The sequence below is a fragment of the Equus quagga genome, chromosome 5, assembly GCF_021613505.1.
Source record: "Equus quagga isolate Etosha38 chromosome 5, UCLA_HA_Equagga_1.0, whole genome shotgun sequence".
NCBI lineage: Eukaryota > Metazoa > Chordata > Mammalia > Perissodactyla > Equidae > Equus > Equus quagga.
In genome coordinates this window covers 47,796,173-47,814,511 of record NC_060271.1, presented here as the reverse complement: position 1 = coordinate 47,814,511, position 18,339 = coordinate 47,796,173, and the positions used below count along the sequence as shown (strand labels likewise).

The following is an 18,339-nucleotide window of genomic DNA, read 5'->3' as shown; positions in this document are numbered from 1 at the left end:
AGCTTGCAAGTGGGTAGTAGCGTCTGCACCTTACAGCTGAGGAAGTTGAGGCTCTGAGAGGTGTGGTGCCCTGCCAGCATCTCTGCTTCTGGTCCACGGCACCTCAAGATGGTTCCAAACCCCCTTTCCAGCCTACCAGCTGGCTTGGCTGCAAAGTTAATGGAACGTATGAGGTTAAGTTTGCAGAACCTCGAGGGAAAAGGCCTTCAGAGGAGAGCCGCTGCGTAGGTTTGTTCTCTCTGCATCCTCAGATCGTCCCCTGGGGGCCGAGACACGCAGGCATGGGGACTTTTAGGTGGTCTCTGTGGGTGTCTGTGCGCATGTCTGTGAGAGATGCAGGTGTCCCGTGGCCACACACCTGGGCCGTGGACATAGTGCCACGGGCACTGCAGGGGGCTGGTGGCGGCCAGCAGAAGGATGTCCACACCCTCATCCCCGGACCCTGTGAACACGAACTCACTTGGAAACGGGGTCTTTGCAGAATGTAGTTAAGAATCCTGGGGAGATCCTGGGTTATCTGGGTGGGCCCTGAATCCAGTGACAAGTGTCTTTTTAGAGAAAGATCTGAGACAGACAGAGGAAAAGGCCAACACACAGAGGAGTTGAGGAGAAGATGGAGGCAGGGAGGTGAGCCGAGGAGCTCCTGGGGCGCAGAAGCTGGGAGAGGCGGGAAGGACCCCCCCCCCCAGGGCCTTCGGAGGGATGGAGGCCCTGCCGACACCCTGATTTCACACTTCCGATCTCAGAACAGTGGGAGAATAAATGTGTGATGTTTGTAGCCCCCGTCTGCAGCGCTTTGTTAAAACAGGCTCAGAATCTATCAGTAGGAAGGAGGCAGCCGCAGCCAGTGGAAGCCCTGGTGCCTGGATCTCGGGGGGTGGGGGGAGCACTCTCAGCGACCCCCCAGGGGTTTCAGCCTGAACGCCCGGGTACCTTTGGCGAGCAGATGGCGGGGCTGGTCGAGAGTGCTGGGGGAGGCCTGCTTTGCAGTGTGCAAGGCCCAAGTGGAGATGCTGAGCAGCCATGGCATGAGCAGGTCTGGAGCTTGGGGAGAGGTGGGGCTGGGGATCCTTCGCAGGGACAGATGGGGTTGAGGCCATTCCACTCAAGGGTCTCCTGGGGGAGAGGGGAGAGAAGAGCGGGGGCTCAGGACGAGCCCAAGGAGCAGGAACTGGCCGGTCTCTGGCCCACTAAAGGGAAGCCCACTGAGAGTCCGCTCATTTGTCTCCACAAACCTTCAGCGGAAGGCAGCCCTGCTTTGGACATAGCCCTTTCCCTCCCACCTTCCTGACCCTAGGATGAGGGGTTTAACCTTGGAAGTTTTGGGAACCTCATCCAGCTCTGCTTTCTGGGGTTGGAGTGGAACCAAAGATAGGGAATCGTCATGACCCTAAACTTGACTTGACTTTGCAGCTTTTCCCCAAGCTCTCACGTGAACTGGACGGAGGCAGCTGGTGGGAGGAGCTGGTGCTTGGGAGACGGGTGTGGGACAGAGAGGAATCTGCTTAGCCCTCCATCCTCCGTTTCCTCATGTCTTAAGTGGAGATAATAATGCCAACCTCCCAAGGCTGCCATGGGGAACACATGAGGCAGTGCACGGATAGCCTGTAGCCCAGAGGCCACACACAGCTGGCAATGGTGGCTTTGATGGTGGTGGCAGATGGTGATAAATGATGATGACAGATGTTGGATAATGGTGCTGGGGGTGGTAATGGATGGTGGTGATGAAGATGGTGATGGTGGTGATGAAGATGGTGGTGATGATGGTGAAGGTGGCATGTGATAATGGATGATGGAGATGGTGGTGATGATGATAATGGATGATGGTGATGGTGACGGAGACGGTGGTGATGATGGTAATGGATGATGGTGATGGTGATGGAGACGGTGGTGATGATGATAATGGTTGATGGCGATGATGGTGAGATGTGCTGATAATGATGATGATAATGGAGGATGATAATAGATGGTGGTGGTGGAGATATATTTCTTAATGGCATTTTTCTTTTCTGTTCTCTGCATTGTCTTTCCACAAGCGGAGGTGAGAGACATTCCTCTCTTGCCTCTCCTTCTCCAGGATGCCTGTGAGGGACGTTCACCAGCCTCGTTACCACTCCTGGTTTCTGTTTCAGGACATCGACTGGGTGCAGACAGAGAAGCACGTGTTTGAGCAAGCATCCAGCAACCCCTTCCTGGTTGGCTTACACTCCTGCTTCCAGACGACGAGTCGGTAAGAAGAGGAGGGTGTTCCTGAGATTCTGTTGATTTCTGATTTGCGTGGAAGCGGAGCTGGCATGAGGCTTCTCTGTTGTCTGTAGGGTTCTCCCAATTGCAAGTATGGGGTGTGGTTTTTTTGGTTCATCACATTAGCTTTGTTGTTCTCGTTGGCTGGTGTCATATTAAGTAAATTTCACACTTCTGAACCTAAATTATTTAATTCTATTTACAAAATCTTTATTGAAAGCATCCCACTGAGTGCAGGCATGGGGCCAGGTGTCAGGGTGCCACTGTGAACGGGAGGTGTGTTTCTGTGCTTATGGATCTTACTGACGAGTGGAATAAATTAACACTAACAGCTTCACTTATAAGCTTTCTATATATTGGACTTCTACTGCTTTAAAAAAGTTTGAAGACTACTGGTCTAGGATCTTCAATGTATACTCTGTTTAGAATATGTTCTGTGTCAGGGTCCTCAGGACCGGCCCCAGGTTGGATGATGTACCAGGAGGACTTACAGGAGTCAGCACATAGTCACGCTCATGGCTGAGATTTATTGCTGTGAAAGGATATAGAGCGGAACTGGCAAAGGAGAAGGTGCAGGGGGCGAAGTCAGGAGGAAAGCAGGAGCAAGTTTCCGAGAATCCTCTCCCTGTGGAGTCAGATGGACACACTTAATTCCTCAAGCAAGGAGTTGTGACCACTCAGGGTTTCTACTGGGGGCTGGTCACATAGACACCCTCTACTAGGCACATACCAAAATTCCAGACTCCCAGAAAATAAGCGGGTGTTCAGCAGAAACCACGAATGGTTTAAGCACAGTGAGCCACTCTTATCCATTAGGGAAAGCTTTATATCAGCATAGAGGATGGCCTACCATTCAAGGGCCCAGCCTCTGGCTAAGGGGCAACTTGCGAGCAGGCCTTCCCAAGGACAGCAGCCTCGGTTCTGCTACGTTAACCCTTCCTGCTTCGTGCTTTAGCTGTAAATAGACCAGTGGCTCAGAGACGTCTGCATCCGCCCTCAGTCCTCTCCTGAACTTTGGTCCCCTGTTCCCACCTGTGCTGGCTGGCCACCTGTGTGTCCACAGCACCTGGGATCAACTGACCTCTCCCCAAAGCTGCTTAGCTTGCTGTGTGCCATGTGGTTAATGGCATTCCCATCTTCTCCGTCGTCCAGGCTGGGACATCTGCAGTTGTCCCCACCCCGAATCTCACTGATTCCGCCTCCTAAACAGGTCTCAGCATTGGTGGGATAGTGGTGAGCTTAGCTGCCTTACTAAATACGTCTCAGATTCCTCCCTTTCTGTCCCACCTGAACCCCAGCCACAGCCTCCCCAGGGCGTCTGGCCTCTGGTGCTCCCCAGGCTGTCCGTTCCCCCATGTTGGAACTAAGCCAGGTTGAAAACATAGATCTGGTGTCTTTCTCCTGCTTCACGTCTCCTCTGATCTGTTTCCCAGCTGCTGCCGGGATACAGCCCAGGCTCCTCGGCAGGTGCACGAGGTCGCTGTGACCACGCTCCACCTGTGTCCCTCTGCTCGCTCCGTCCTTGCCGGGCTGCCTCATGGGGCCTGCCCTTCCTTGCCTCCTCTCCTCCTGCTCAGAGCCCTCCGGAAAGGCCCAGCAGTCTAAGGTTCTTTTTGTTGTGTCCCAGTGCGCTTTCTCTGTGCCTCTGTGTAGCACTGATCACAGCCTCGTGGAATGACGGAACACGCCCAGGGAAGGGCAGCCGGCCCCAGTCCCTGTACTTCCTAAACGGACTGCAAAAAAGAGTTTTGTTTTGTTTTGGGTAATTTTACCATGTAAACTGAGAGGGATGTGGATGCAAAAGGCTCATCTGTTTCAACTTCATTTCCATCTCCATGGCCTGAAGCACGGCACTTTCTGCATGCACGTCCCTGGGAATCTTTTCCACATCACACGTTCCCAGGTGCGTTGTTAGAACTTTGAAAAAAAAACTCATCCTGTGTGAGCTCCATGACTCACACCTGATCACTTGCTCACACTTGATCACAGTGACCACTTACTGTCCTATTTTTCACACTGACGTCCAGAAGACGGTGTTCAACACGCGACATTCTGGAGGCTGCGTGTCAGGAGTAATTACTGTGCACGTCTAGCTCTTTTGCCTCTGATTTTTACAGAATCGGTCCATGACCTCTGGAAGCACCTAAACTTGCTTGCTCAGGATAGGGTGTCTTTTCCAGGCTGTTTTTAGGTGCCTGCTTTAACCCCACATTTTGTACATGCCTCTCTCCCCAATTCAGTGTGAACCCCTTAGAGTGGGCTGTGCTGGGTATCGAGCGTTTGGTTAATACCTGGCACCTCGTAGGCAGTCGTGGTGTTAAAGGATTTTAAGGTACAGTCCTGTCTTTGTTACAAATATGAAATGAACGTGTGTCAGAGTTTATGAGACTCACTGATCAACGAGGGTCCGGGAAGGTGTTACAACCGGTTCAAAGGAGAGTGCAAATTCCTGCACACATTTGGGTGATCAGGGACCTAAGGGAGGGCTACCTGTGGGTGCAGACAGTTTCAGGTTGGCGGGGGGAGTTGGGCGTCCTCCACCAGACAGACCTCATTTGCACATCTGTATGCAGGCACAGTTCGCACACTCTCAGTTGTGTGTAATTTACAGAGTTGGAAAGTTGCTCCAAGACAATGAAAGTCCCCATAGAAACAGAGGACTGAGAGGGCACGTGCCCCACAGCACGCGGTTTCCCACAGACACCAGTCCTCATTTTGGTCTGTTTCAAAGCCTTTCACAGTTTTCCCTGACAGTGGCGCTGCAGGGGCTCAGAGACGGGGGCTTGGGTTCAAATTCTGGCCCCTCCTCTTACTGGCTGTGCGACCTTGCACAGGGTAACCTCTCTGTGCCCCGGTTTCCTCTTCTGGGAACAGGGAACAGCAGGAATACCCACCCCATAGGTTGCTGTGGGGATTAGTAAGTGAAGATATCAGTGTTTACAGCGAGGCCGCTCCTGGTAAAGGGCATAAACCTGAGCTGCAGGCCTTCCTTCCTGTTGGCGCTGTGCTTTTGAACAGATAACCTGTAGCATTGTCTGAGCCCCTGAGGGGAGAAGAACCCGCAGCTCCCAGCCAGGCTTGCATGTGGGCACTGCCCCCGAAGTCCTCCCCAACCCGGCCGGTGTGTGCCGAGCAGAGCCGCCAGGACGCCCGCGAGGACTGGAGTTGTGAGATGCGACGGGGCCTCAGAGCAGATGAGGCTGGTGCGTGTCTCCTGATGCCAGGGAGGGCGTGGCAGGACTGACTGAACAACCTGGGGGTGGAAGTAAAGGTCTGGGGTCAGCGAGCAGCTGTGGATATGGAGGCCAGGGGAGCCAGAGCCAGCAAGAGAGGTCGGGCCACGTGCTGGTGGTGACGGCTGACAGTCCAGGTGGGCAGATCGGGGCTGGGTCGAGTCATCAGCAAACAGCCTCGTGGCGGGTCGGAGGAAAAGCAGGTTCTCAAGGGGCTTCTGGCAATAGAGGGGGCCCCAACGCGACCCACGCGTGACTGTGGTGCAAGGATGGGGCGAAAGGGCGTGAACTCGGCAGGAGTCATCCTGAGACCGTGAAAGGGCAGTTCCTTCCTCTGTGGGAACATGAGTCACTGCGCTTTCAGAATGCAATGAATTTGTTATCGTCATAATTTAAACCCAGAATAGAAAGAGCAGACGTTGAGTGACACGTGGCAGAGCAGGGCGTGGGGTACAGTCATTTCAGCCTTTGTTCTCCTGATGAATGGTGACGGCTCAGAACCCCTGCTTTTGCCCACTTTTCCTCTGGATCGCCTAAAATGGTGAAAATGCAACCTCGACCCCTCGGGCTCCCGGAGCAGGCCCACGCAGGCCAGTGGACTGCCGGCAGCAAGGGCAACACGGGGGACAGGATTCTTCCATCAGAACTGATTGAGACTCACCCAGGGCATTTTGGAGGGGTCAGGGGTTTTGTTTTATTTTTACGTCAGGTGTGAGCAGACTGTGTTGTGTGGAAACACTGTGCACAGCCGTTGGTGAACCATCCCGAGTCCTGAACGGTGAGGGCCCCTCGGCGTGCAGCCTCCACCCAGAGCCTGGGTGCTGAGTCCTGCCGCTGGGGACCACACGCACACCTGAGTGAAGGCGACTCGTTGTTTCTCCCTGATCTGGAGGCGACTGGCTGCCTTTAGACCAGGACAAGTCTGGGGTGGGGCGTGTTGTTGCCGTGTGCTCAGGAACAGAAGTATGTGGGTGCCGGCCATGCTCTGCACAGGCCACCGTCCTCGGACCATCCCTTGAGGACGTGGTGACCTCGGTGCGCGACACATGGGTGACTGCGTGGAGCTGAGGCCGTGGTGCCGCCGCTCCCTCCAGCCCAGGAGGCCCTGTCCCGCTGTGTCCCTCCCCAGGACAGGCCTCGCTCGGGCTGGGCGGGGGCACCCCGACGAACCCCAGGGCTCCTTTTCTCAAAGGAACTGTTGGGACCAGACCTGAAATTGTGTTTTTGGCAACTATTAAATGATGTTAGAAACCACATAAAAGAACAGCTTCTTTTAAAGGACCGCGCACAACGCAGGGAAGTGCAGAGAAGGAAGCACCGCGTCTGCTCAGCCGCCGCGCCCCAGCCTGTCACCCCTCGTTTTGCTTCCTCCTCCTCTTCGCTGTTAACTTTTCCATATGGACTAGAATCAACCCGTCTTGCTCCAGAAAGAAAAAGAAACTGGCATTCTTGTGGGGATTTGTTAAGTTCAGGAATTACCTGAGGGAAACGGACATCCTTGTGCTGTTGGCTCTCCTGCTCAGGCGCGCGGTTTTCCTTTTCATCTGTTCACAGCCTCTTTCCAGAGATTTTAAAGTTTTCTTCATGCAGATTTTTCACTTCCTTGCTTAATTTTTGTCCTGAGTGTGTATCTCTTCTGTTTCTATTTAAAGAGCTCTTTTCTTCTGCTGTAGCGTCCAGCGGCAAGCGACGTGGTTTCTCCGTGTTAACTTTGTACCTCATGGATTCTTTCTTTAGTGATTTTCAGGTGGTTTCTTGCGCATTCGGAGGTGCTGTGATAACATCCACGAAGAGGAGTAACGCTACCCCTCCTTTCCAATTCCGACGCCTCTGTTCACTTCTTTCTCTGTCTGCAGACATTGGCCGGTACCTCCCTCCTTCGGGGTGACAGGTGGTGGTGGGCAGACTTCCTCCTGACCCCATGGGAATGCTTCTGGTGTTTGCGCTGTGGGGGCAATGCCGGCCGCTGCGGGCCAGCTGGGCCTTGGGAAAGCAGAACCAAATCACTCTACGCGTCTCAGACAGACGGCATCAGCATTTGCGACCACGACAGGCTGGAGGCCGTGGGGAGAGGAAGAGGGGAGGGAGAGGGCAGAGATCAGGGCCCCCTCCTGCGGCCACCGCACTTGGTTCTGGCTCCACAGAAGAGGTGCCCCTTCTGCCAGGGCCGGAGGCCCAGGAGGGGCTGCCCCTGCCTGAGCTGTTGGGAACAGGAACCGCCCTCCTGGTTCCTGGGCCCGTCATCTGTTCTCCTCCAGGGCCTTCCGCTGGTGAAGCGGCCTGGGAGACGCAGCTCACGGGCTCCCAGACCCAGCAGTGCGAGGAGGTTATAGACAGGCTGAGAGAAGGGGGACCAGTAACTGTCAGACAGTTATCATTTATCTTAAAGAAGTTTACATCTGTTTCTACTTTACTATCAGGAAAGAACATTGAGCTTTTTCAAAGATCTTCTCACGATTTATGAGGGTTATTGTTATGAGTTTTACTCCTTGGGGCCTCTTAACTGATGAATGGTATCACCATAATGTATTTCCTAGTGTCAAACCATCCTTGAATTCCTGGGGAAAACTGTCCCTGGTCTTAGTGTATTGTTCTGTTAATGTGCTTTTGAATTCAATTTACTAATATTTTATTTAGGATTTTTTCATTGATATTCACATTGATATTTGATTGACCTATAGTTCCCCTTGCACAATCTCTATTGGATTTTTTAATTGTCCTTATTTTTTATGCTCTGCACCATTCTAAATAGCACTGGAATCGTCTCCTAGCAGGATTCCCTGTGAGACTACCGGGGCCTGGGCTGTTTGGAGGGTAGCTTCCAATTTTTGTTTGTTATTGTTTTCACATTTTCTCAGTGGCAACACGCTCACCCTAATCCTGTAGCTGCTTCACTGTTCTGGTCTCCCCTTCTTTGCTCAGTGTCATTGTCAGGCAGGGTCTCCAAGTCCAGGAAGGGGGTGGGGTTTCATTCCACACATCCTTTCATGTTTGAGAACACCTGCCTTGCCTTCACACTTGAACCCCAGCTCAGCCAGGTCGCACCTGCCCACAAACGCTCTCAGGTCCTTTGTGGGTGTGTTCTGGCGTTTATCCTCTATGGGGAAATTGGAGCCCAGTCTGTTCATTCCCCCTCTGGTGGGAGAGTTTTTTGGGCAATAGAAAACCCCTTCTAGTGGCCCAGCTTTGTCACCTTCCTTCTCTATTAGCATCTTTCTCAGAACTTTGATCTTTGGTCCATCTGTGCTCACTGGTTGCCTTAAGTGTTCTTCTTGGTCAGGAATTTGATTTTTGACCATGTCTATCCTGTTGCTGTTTCTGATTTCTGTTTTCACTCGGTAACAGTGGTGCTTCTATCCTCAAATTGTGCCCTTAGGACTCAGCCTCCCTTTCTTGTCACCCATCATCTTGTGTCTGGGTGCTTATCTTGTTCCTTTTTTCCTTTCCTCTGTTTGCTGAGCGTCTTCTGGGCCGACTCCTTTTCTCCTGGGACAGCTCCATTGGGGGCTGGCCACCTGCAGTGATGTGAGGCCAGGAACTGAAAGTGGGGTTTCCAAGAGTGGGTTCTGGATTCACCCAAGTTGTCTGATGTCAGATCTTACTAGACAATAACTGTGTGATCCTGGAAAAGTCGTTTAACCTCCTTGTGCCTCAATTTCCCCATTTGTAAAAACAGAGAAAATGCTAGAACTTACCTCATGGTTATCAGTTTAAATGTTAACACACAGATGTGCTTAGAGTAGCGCCTGACATTTAGCAAGAGCTGTAAAAGCTATTGTTCACATTGTTACTGTTTATGCTGGGGATGGCAAACTTTTTCTCAAAGGGCCAGGTAGTAAATATTTTTGCCTTGGAGGGTCACATGGTCTCTGTTGCAACTACTCATCATGGTGGAAAGCAGTAATAGACAATACAGAAAGACAGACACATGGCTGTGTTCCGATAAAACTTTATTTACAAACACAAGTGGTGGGCCAGATGTGGCCAGCCCCTGGTTTATAGTATCGCCTCCTGGTCTCAGGACACTGTGTCTCATGCTATCGGTTTTCCCTCTGGACTGATGTGTGGGTGCTGGGGTTTTATTCCCTGAGGGGTGGAGCACGATTTGGGGGAGTGGTGTGATTAAGTCCCTTGTGCTAAGGAGAAAGTCTGCTCCCAGGCCTTGCTCTCAGGTTCTGTGGGCCAGGGAAACTTTGCAAAAACAGGTGAATCCCATGGCGAGGTCAGCGTTACTGGAGCCTGTCCAAGCATATCCTTTGGGGGCAGGGGAACAGAATAAACACAAAAGAATGAACAGCCCCAGCCCCGATAGCGCTGGGTGTTTCTTCAGGACCACGCCCCTGCTGTCGGACGGGGAGTGGTGATCTGTGACTGCTCACCTGGGGTTCTGTTTGCTTTTGTTTCCACTTCTGCATATTTACACACTTAGGAGTTGTTTCTAGCCTAAATATGTGATCAGAACTTGAGAAGATTTGCGGCTCCTTCACTTGCTCTGTGCACGTTAAGCTCTGTCCTCGCCGGGCTAATGCTGGGTGCTCCAGGGAGGCAGGAGGACGGGCACATGGTTCCTGCATCGCGGTGCAGACTCAGCGTGCCGGGAGAGCCCGGGAAAGCCAGAAAACCATCAGATTTGCTCCCCCTCCCCCTTTACTCCCGACTCCCTCTGGCACAAGCCGCTGCTGAGCCGAAAACGCCCCAGAGGAGCCGTTGACCTAAAAATCCACAAGCTGCCCTCAAATTTCTGCAATTTTGTATGTGAATTTAATTTTGAAAATGGACTCTTATTAAATGCAAGAAAGATCTTATCAGGAAAGAAACCACGTGGTAAGTTGTTTGGAGACCCGAAAGGCCCTGTGTGCGTCCAGATGACTTCACACGATCCGGTGCTTTAAATCACAGGACCGGGCCGGCCCTGGCCAAGGCCCCAGCAGCCCCCTCGACTGCTCTTCATGAAGGGGCAGCTGGCATCTCAGACTCACTGTGGCCAGATCAGCGCTCCCGATCCCCCACCCCCCACCTGCGGCTCCGCCTCATCCCCACGCTGGAACCCACCTGGAGCCCCACCCACTGCTTTCTTCCCTGGCACCCAGCCCACCACACTCTCATCAGCTCTGCCTCGGCCCCTTCCTGCTGCCCGACCCCAGCCCAAGCCACCTGTGCTCACCTGGCAACAGGGCACCCCCTTCAATCCTCAAGGCCACCCACTCTCCCCTCCCTGGGGTCTGTTCAGACTCAGTGGCTGAAGCGATCATTGACCGGATGTTGTCGTCCCCACCACCTGGCCCGTGCACCTGCCACCTGCTCTTCTGGCCTTTTCTCTGATGGGCCAAGCTGGTCCCCTTGGCCTCGGGGTGGTCCTGCAGCTCTTTGCTCTCCCCCTGCTCCCACGTGCCATCCTGGCCTCTGCTCCCTGGCCACCTAGACACACAGCACCCTCCCCACCCCCAGTGGGCCTCTGGTCACTGCCCCTGCCTCCTTTTTACCTTTTTTACCCTGAGGCAGGCCTGGCACTGTTAGGAGAGCAAATAACTGTGTTGGATGAAATGAATGAATGAGTGAAAGTTTTTTGTTTTTTCTCTTCCGAGATTGACTACACTGGGGTCAGAACTGAGCCGCGTCTGCTGACAGGCGGGGTCTCCAGGCGTCCCCTGTGATGACACCTGGATGACCTGGGCACAGAGCTCTGCCGTGGCCTCGGCCTCCCTTTTCAGTCTGGGCTGCTTTCCCTGCTGACCCCTGGAGCGGGTCAGGCAACCCCAGGCAGCCTCCTTTCTCTGGCCTCTCGGGAGGCAGGTTGACATGCTAGTGAAAAGAGACAGGCTGGCAGCGGGAACGGTGCAGTTTTCCCAGGAGACGGAGGCTCCTGGAAGGCTCTCAGCCCCAAGGGCTTCTTTGTGTTGAGTGTCTGGCACGAGATCGCACTGGCCGCCGTGTCACTGCCGCCTCCATCACCCTCTCTCTCTCGCTCAGGTTGTTCCTGGTCATAGAGTACGTCAACGGCGGGGACCTCATGTTCCACATGCAGAGACAGAGGAAGCTTCCGGAGGAGCACGCCAGGTGGGCATGGGCGGGCGGGCGTGGGCCCGGGAGGAGGGGTGGGCATGGGGACCTTCCGAGGGAGGTCAGCCGTGAGCTGGAGGGAAAGAGATGAAATCTCGGGGAGATGGCAGAGGTCACTGCTTTCCCCTGCGGTGTGACATTCCACAGCCGCTCAGGAGTCGTAGAATCTGGGAGGGTCTCCTGCGTCTCTGAGGCTCAGACCCAGCCCGGGGATCCAGACCCTCCAGGAGCAGAGTCAGGACTTATCTGGGGGAAGCAGGTGTTTTGTGGGAGGGGTGTGTATGTACACTGTCCTGGTCTGCCCTTTTACCCGTTTCCAAAGTGGGGGACAAGTTCCAACGATAAATGTGCCTCAGGGGATGTCGCGGCCGGCACCTCCAGTTCTGTTTCACTTGGATACACAGCAGGGGTCTGCTTGGCACAAGGAGAAAAATAATCACCGTTTCTCTTTAAATGATGCTTAGGACCACCCACCCCTTCCTTTCCTCTGGCTGTCACCCAGTGCCCCCTGCAGCCCGGGCGCATGGGTGTCTGTTTCCATCCGTTCTTCCTGTTTCCCATCATTTTCCCTTTTCCTCATTTCCTCACTTAAAAAAATTCCATGCAGTTTTGTGAGTCACCTTAGATCCTTTTTGGGGAAAGGCAGATAATAAATCAAGAATAGTGCACTCCCAGGCCAGCCCCATGGCCTAGTGGTTAAGTTCAGCACGCTCCGCTCCAGCAGCCTGGGCTCGGTTGCTGGGCGTGGACCTACACCACTCACCTGTCAGTGGCTGTGCTGTGGTGGCCCACATACAAAAAGAGGAAGATTGGCAGTGGATGTTAGCTCAGGGCAAATCTTCCTCAGCAAAAAACAGAACAAACAAAAAGAATAGTGCACTCCCCCACACAATCACTTTTTCTTTTAAACTGTGGTCAAAAATATACATAACCTAAAATTCACCAGCTGAACCACCTTTAAGTGCACGGCTCAGTGGCATTAAACACATTCACACTGTTGTGCAACCATCACCACCGTCGTCTCCAGAACTTTCTCGTCTTCCCCAACTGAAACTCTGTCCCCATTAAACTCTCCTCCCCGCCCCCAGCCCCGGCACCCAGCATTCCACTTTCTGTCTCTATGGCTTTCACTCCTTTAGGGACCTCCTATGATTGGGATCACACAGTGTTTGTCCTTTTGTGACTGGCTTATTTCACTGAGCATAATGTCCTCAAGGCCCATCCTTGTTGTCGCAGGCGTCAGAATTTCCTTGCTTTATAAGTCTGAGTAATATTCCATTGTACTTATAGACCACACTTTGTTTATCCATTCATCTGACGGTGGATATTTGGGTTATTTCCACCTTTTAGCCTTTATGCATAATGCTGCTGTGAACATGGGTGTACAAATATCTATTCGACTCCCTGATTCCAATTCTTTTGGGTGTGTACCCAGAAGTGAAATTGCTGGATCACGTGGTGATACTATCTGTAATCTTTTGAGGGACCTCCACATTGTCTTCCACAGCGGCCGCAGCGTTTGACATTGTCATTTACATTTACAACAGTGCACGGGGTTCCAGTTTCTCCACATCTTTGCCAACACTTGTTATTTTCTGTTTGGTTTTTGGATAGCGGCCATCCTACTGGCTGTGAGATAGTATCTCATTGTGGTTTTGATTTGCGGTTCCCCTAACAACCAGGATGTCAGCATCTTTCACCGTCTTGTTGGCCCTGTGGACTCGTGAGCGAGAGGACACAGGGTCACCTGGTTGGGGAGCAGTTGGGGCAGTGGTGGTCCCCTCCACTTTATGCTATTTGCATGGGCCCCTCATCCAGGCTCCTTGTTGGGTTCTGTCTGTTGATGACAGGATGTCCGTCTCCCCCCAGATTCTATGCTGCTGAGATTTGTATCGCTCTCAACTTCTTACATGAGAGAGGGATTATCTACCGGGACCTGAAACTGGACAATGTCCTCCTGGATGCCGACGGCCACATCAAGTTGACGGACTACGGCATGTGCAAGGCGAGCAGCCCCGGTCCCCAAGCAATGCTCCTGCCTGCCTTCCTGGGTCACGGTCAGCCTAGCACCTCGACCTTCTGAAGGTCGAGACCCCACTTGGTGTCAGGCAGAGATGCTGACTGACTGGCCACCACAACTCCGGGGCGACCAGGCCCAGTGCCTCCCACTTTATCTGTCCGAAGTTGGTTTTCTCTGAGGCAGCTCGTTGTACCGATGGGGTCCTATCTGGAGGTTTTCTTCCCTCCTGGTAACTGACTTTGTCCCCACAGGAGGGCCTGGGCCCTGGTGACACGACAAGCACTTTCTGCGGAACCCCAAACTACATCGCACCAGAAATCCTGCGGGGAGAGGAGTACGGTGAGGACACCAGTTGCCGGGCAGGCAGGGCACCTGCCCGCGCACAGGAGGCAGCATGCACAAAGGCAACCCCAGCCCCCACATGCTCTCTGTCCGTGGGGTCACAGTCACAGAGCAGAGAGCGAGGGAAGTGGGGCTGCCTGGGGCCGACCCCAGACCAACCCTGGCCCAGCCACCAGAAGGGGGGCGGCTATTGACCAAATTACACCTAAAACACACCCCCTTACTTTGTCCCCAGGCCCCTGTCACCATGCGGCCTCAGCCCCCAGCCCATCTGCTGTCCCATGTGTCCCCTCGAGTGTCCCCTGGTTGGGGATGGTGGATGGGACTCCTCTTAACGATGACCCTAAGGGCTTGGGAAAGAGGAAAATATGTGCAGCAAAGACCAACCCGGGGGTCTGGGTGCCACCCAGCGGCCGTGGAGAAACGAGGCCATAAACCGTGCCGACCAGAACCTTCTGCAGCCCCTGCAGACACTGGAGTGTCTCCTGCCCTCTTCTCTCTCTGTGTGTGAAATGAAAACGGGATAATAGCGTGTGTGCATGTGTTTGCATGCGTGTGCACCCCCAGGCATTTTTGTGTCCTAGCGTATGCAGTGAAGCATACCAACACGCCATCAAATGTTCCTAAACATTTCATTTGCCGTTAAAGTGGGGGACAGGCAGCCTGCCCCTCGGACAACTGGACACCAGGGAGGCTGCTGTTGGTGAAGGCGCTTAGTAGCCAGAGGAGGAGGACAGACAGCAGGTCAGAGGACCAGGAAAGGGTCTAGAACCCAGCCCATGACTGGGATCTGTGTGTGGTGGAGACCTCAGGGGCAGCGGCCTCCGCGGCAAAACCGAAGTGAGGTCCCCTGTTCCACTGTGCTCTGGAGTTCATTCCAGACAGAATAACTAGATTTGAACGTTAAACCAAAACAACGAACGTAGAAAAAAAATTTAGGAAAGTGTTTTTGCAATCTTAGAGAAAGGGGTTTTTCAAGCTTAGGTAAATAAAAGGAGAAATGAGAAAGGACGGTGGCCCAACAGATTTGCTCAATTTTACGTGTCCGTGTGGTCGAAGGTGCCATGAGCAGAATTAAATTCCAGGTGACAATCTTGAAAACGTGTGCAGTGCCAGGTGGAAGGTTAATGGCCGTGATGTGAAAACAGCTTTGCAACTAGTTATGAGAAAGACAGGCAGCCGCAGGACTGGACAGAGGGGAGGCCAGGCCGCTGGGCGGAGCTGGGCACACCCAACCTCAGCGCTGCTCAGAGAAATGCAGACTGTCTCGCCTGCGCTTCTGCCGCCTCCCATGACTGGACGTGTCCTGACCACCCAGAGACACGCTTGTCCTGAGGCCGGTGCACGTGCTGACCAGCCGTCGTGACCAGCCCGTGCTCTCCCTCCAGGGTTCAGCGTGGACTGGTGGGCGCTGGGCGTCCTCATGTTTGAGATGATGGCCGGCCGCTCCCCCTTCGACATCATCACCGACAACCCCGACATGAACACCGAGGACTACCTTTTCCAAGGTGCGTGGGATGCATGGCACCAACCGAGGATTCTGCCGTCCGTCCGTCCCCCACAGACTAGGTCTCACAGACCTGCCCTCGGGAGGCAGACACCGGGTCGTGGAAGGGGCGATGGCCGTGGGATGGGGAAACCGCTCTTTGACATCACTGGGAGAAAGAATCCGTCCTGATTTAGCCCAGACTCCCTCCTGCCGCGGCCGGTGTGCGCCCTGTCAGCCTGGGTGGGTGGGGACCGTGCTCACAGAGTGCTGCTCCCGTTCCAGCTGTCATTAGGGATGCTTGCCATCTAGAAGCAAGGAGCACTTGCCCTGGGCCAGAATTAACTGCCCCTGGGGTGCTGGGCCAGGATCGGGGTTGTCCCCATGCTGCCCTCTGGCAGCCGTGTGCAGAGGTGCCTGTGTACCTGGGGACACAGGGCCAGCGGGGCCGCTGTTGGTTCATGTGTGATCCTGAATGCACATGACCATGTGTGCCCAGAGCACAGAGCGGGGTCAGAGGCGCTCTGCAGGCCAGGCACCCTGCTGGGGTGGGAAGGGGTCTCCAGGACACCGAGAACACCCCCCATGCCCCTGCTGGGAAAGGCTTCCGGGAGCCGGGCGGACGGCCCTGGGCTGTGGCAGGGAGCACGGCTTCTCACGGGGACCCCATTGTTGCAGTGATCCTGGAGAAGCCCATCCGGATCCCCCGATTCCTCTCCGTCAAAGCCTCCCACGTCTTGAAAGGATTTTTAAACAAGGTACGCTCATGGCCGCCATGACAGACATGCTGTCTGTGGCTGCCTGGGCCCAAGCTCCTCTGTCACGGGGCCGAGGCTCGACCACTGCAACGGTCATTGAGTGTCTGCTCCAGGACGTCTTGGTGTGGGAGTGGCTCTGCTCAGTTATTTGAGCTCTGTCCTATGAATCACCAGTTGTTACTAACACTTAAGACAGAACGACGAGAAGTTACACCAAAGAGGAATTTAGTGAGGCGCTAACATGGGCGAGATTTTTAACCAAGGGAATGTCTCATCTTCCCCTGGTGGCTAGGACCCTCCAGAGGCGGTTGTTCAAGCACCGTGAGTCATGAGGGTGGGCAGGCTGATTTCCAGTTGAGCAGGGCTGCGAATCGGGGCTGCTCTGCTCTGAGCTGACCTGTCCTTATTTGAACTCTGACCCCTAGGACCCCAAAGAGAGGCTCGGCTGCCGGCCACAGACTGGATTTTCTGACATCAAGTCGCACGCATTCTTCCGCAGCATAGACTGGGACCTGGTAAACATCTCACAACCTGGCAACCCCTCCCCGTGGTAGACGGGCCTTGCGGTCCGCGGCAGGAGGTGTGGCGGGCACTGCCCTCAGGGCCCCGGGGCTGAGCTGGAAACTGACGTTTGATTGAGAACAAGGAGAGCAGGGGCCGTGACAAGCCCCCGCGGGTGGTGCTTCTTGGCGCTCCTGGGAGAAGGCTTGCTGGGCGTTCCCCGGCCCAGCGGGCTGCAGGGGTCCCGTGGGGGAGGGACGTCCTCCATCTGTGGCCAGCCGCCCGGCTGACTGCGGAATCCACAGGTGGGGGCTGGCCCAGAGAGGGCATTTTCTTTGGTTTCATGGTTGGTTTTCCAGAAGCCGCAGTTCTCCATCCCGTCTCGGGGCGCAGCCAACAGTGCAGTGTTCAAGCACTTTCAACTCTAGCGCTGGGTTTCCTGGTGTAAAAGGAAAGCGAAACTAATTTGTTTCAAAATACATAAATTGTTACAGAATTACTGAAGCATAACCTTTAAAATATGCTTTTTTGAGGAAAAAAAGATTAGATAGCTATTGAGTAAAGGTTGAACTTTAGCTTGCCCTAGAGCAGAGGAAAGCCAGGCTCCAGGCCCCGGGGCGCCCCACCCCTGAGCGTTGCAGGCAGGCCACTCCCTCCAGTCACTGTCACTGTGCATCCGGGGGCTTCCGTCTGTGCATCTGTGGGGCCCCAGGGGGAGGGGCAGGGGCAGCCAGGCGTCCCCGGTGCCCAGGACCCTGGTGGGGCGAGGGGAGCCATCAGTGCAGTGCCTGAGGGGCACTGGAGGGGGTGTTGTTTTCCATGAGGGGGACGGGGAGATGGAGGAGGGGGAGCAGCAGTCAGACGAAATGGGGCCAGGGCCCTCTGCCCTGACAGGTCCCCACAGGGCGGCACAATTGCGCTGGCCGCCTCCTGGAACCCCCTCTCCTTGGCCCCAGTTCTTCCTGCCGTGCCCACTTCGTGTTGTCCAGACAAGCTGGGCCTCTGCCCTCCGGCTGAGCCACAGCTGGCGATCCAAAGGCCCCGGCGGGTAACTCGCTCACCGTACGCTGGCCAGCACACCTCGCCCCGAGGCAGCTCCCAGACGGTGGTTTTCCTGGTATCTGACCTTCTCCTGGGTCTGGAACGTCTCGGAATAAACAGTGGGCCGTGTGACACCAGCTGGCCTTGCCCCGAGCTTTTGCATTGAGCCATCAGAGGTTTAGGATCTAGTGATACATTTCTCAGTTTTCGGGTTTCGAGGTGGTCATTTTGCCAGCTTACAATGGCATTTTATGTAGCGCCTGGCTCTTTGCTGGAATGTTCCACTTTCTCTTGGCAAGTGCAGAGAATAAGATTGACTTGATGGGCGACTCTGGGCAGCCCCCGTCTGGGGGTCTCACATCGGTCTCTAGATGGTCTATGTAGGTCTGTTCTTGGCACATCCCAGCTCCTCACAGGCCTGGTGCCCTCTCATCGGCTGCTGGATGTAGCGTATAAATCATTTGAGGCCCACGTTCTCCTCCACAAACCTGGGTCGTGGCACTCCAGAATTGCCCCAGAAGAGCCAAGGCCAGGCTGCAGGGGGCCGGCTGGCTTCCTCTTCCCCATATTCCTGGCTGCTGCCCTGGGGGTCCTGGCCCCGCTTGGGGGAGGTCCCGTCCCTGGCAAGTCTAGGGTCTGACTTTTGTCCCTGGT

At 54.5% G+C, this 18,339-nt stretch overlaps 1 protein-coding gene across 2 annotated transcripts in view; it reads left to right on the top strand.

Annotated features, from left to right (window-relative positions):
• PRKCZ (protein kinase C zeta) overlaps nucleotides 1-18,339 on the top strand; it is a 117,883-nt gene that overhangs the window by 93,912 nt on the left and 5,632 nt on the right. For both annotated transcript variants that reach the window (XM_046661507.1, XM_046661506.1), the window contains 7 exons: nucleotides 2,133-2,230; nucleotides 11,448-11,534; nucleotides 13,407-13,542; nucleotides 13,809-13,896; nucleotides 15,288-15,407; nucleotides 16,064-16,143; nucleotides 16,569-16,658. In XM_046661507.1, coding sequence (XP_046517463.1) covers nucleotides 2,133-2,230; nucleotides 11,448-11,534; nucleotides 13,407-13,542; nucleotides 13,809-13,896; nucleotides 15,288-15,407; nucleotides 16,064-16,143; nucleotides 16,569-16,658 — 699 coding nt within the window. The remainder of the gene's footprint in view (nucleotides 1-2,132; nucleotides 2,231-11,447; nucleotides 11,535-13,406; nucleotides 13,543-13,808; nucleotides 13,897-15,287; nucleotides 15,408-16,063; nucleotides 16,144-16,568; nucleotides 16,659-18,339) is intronic.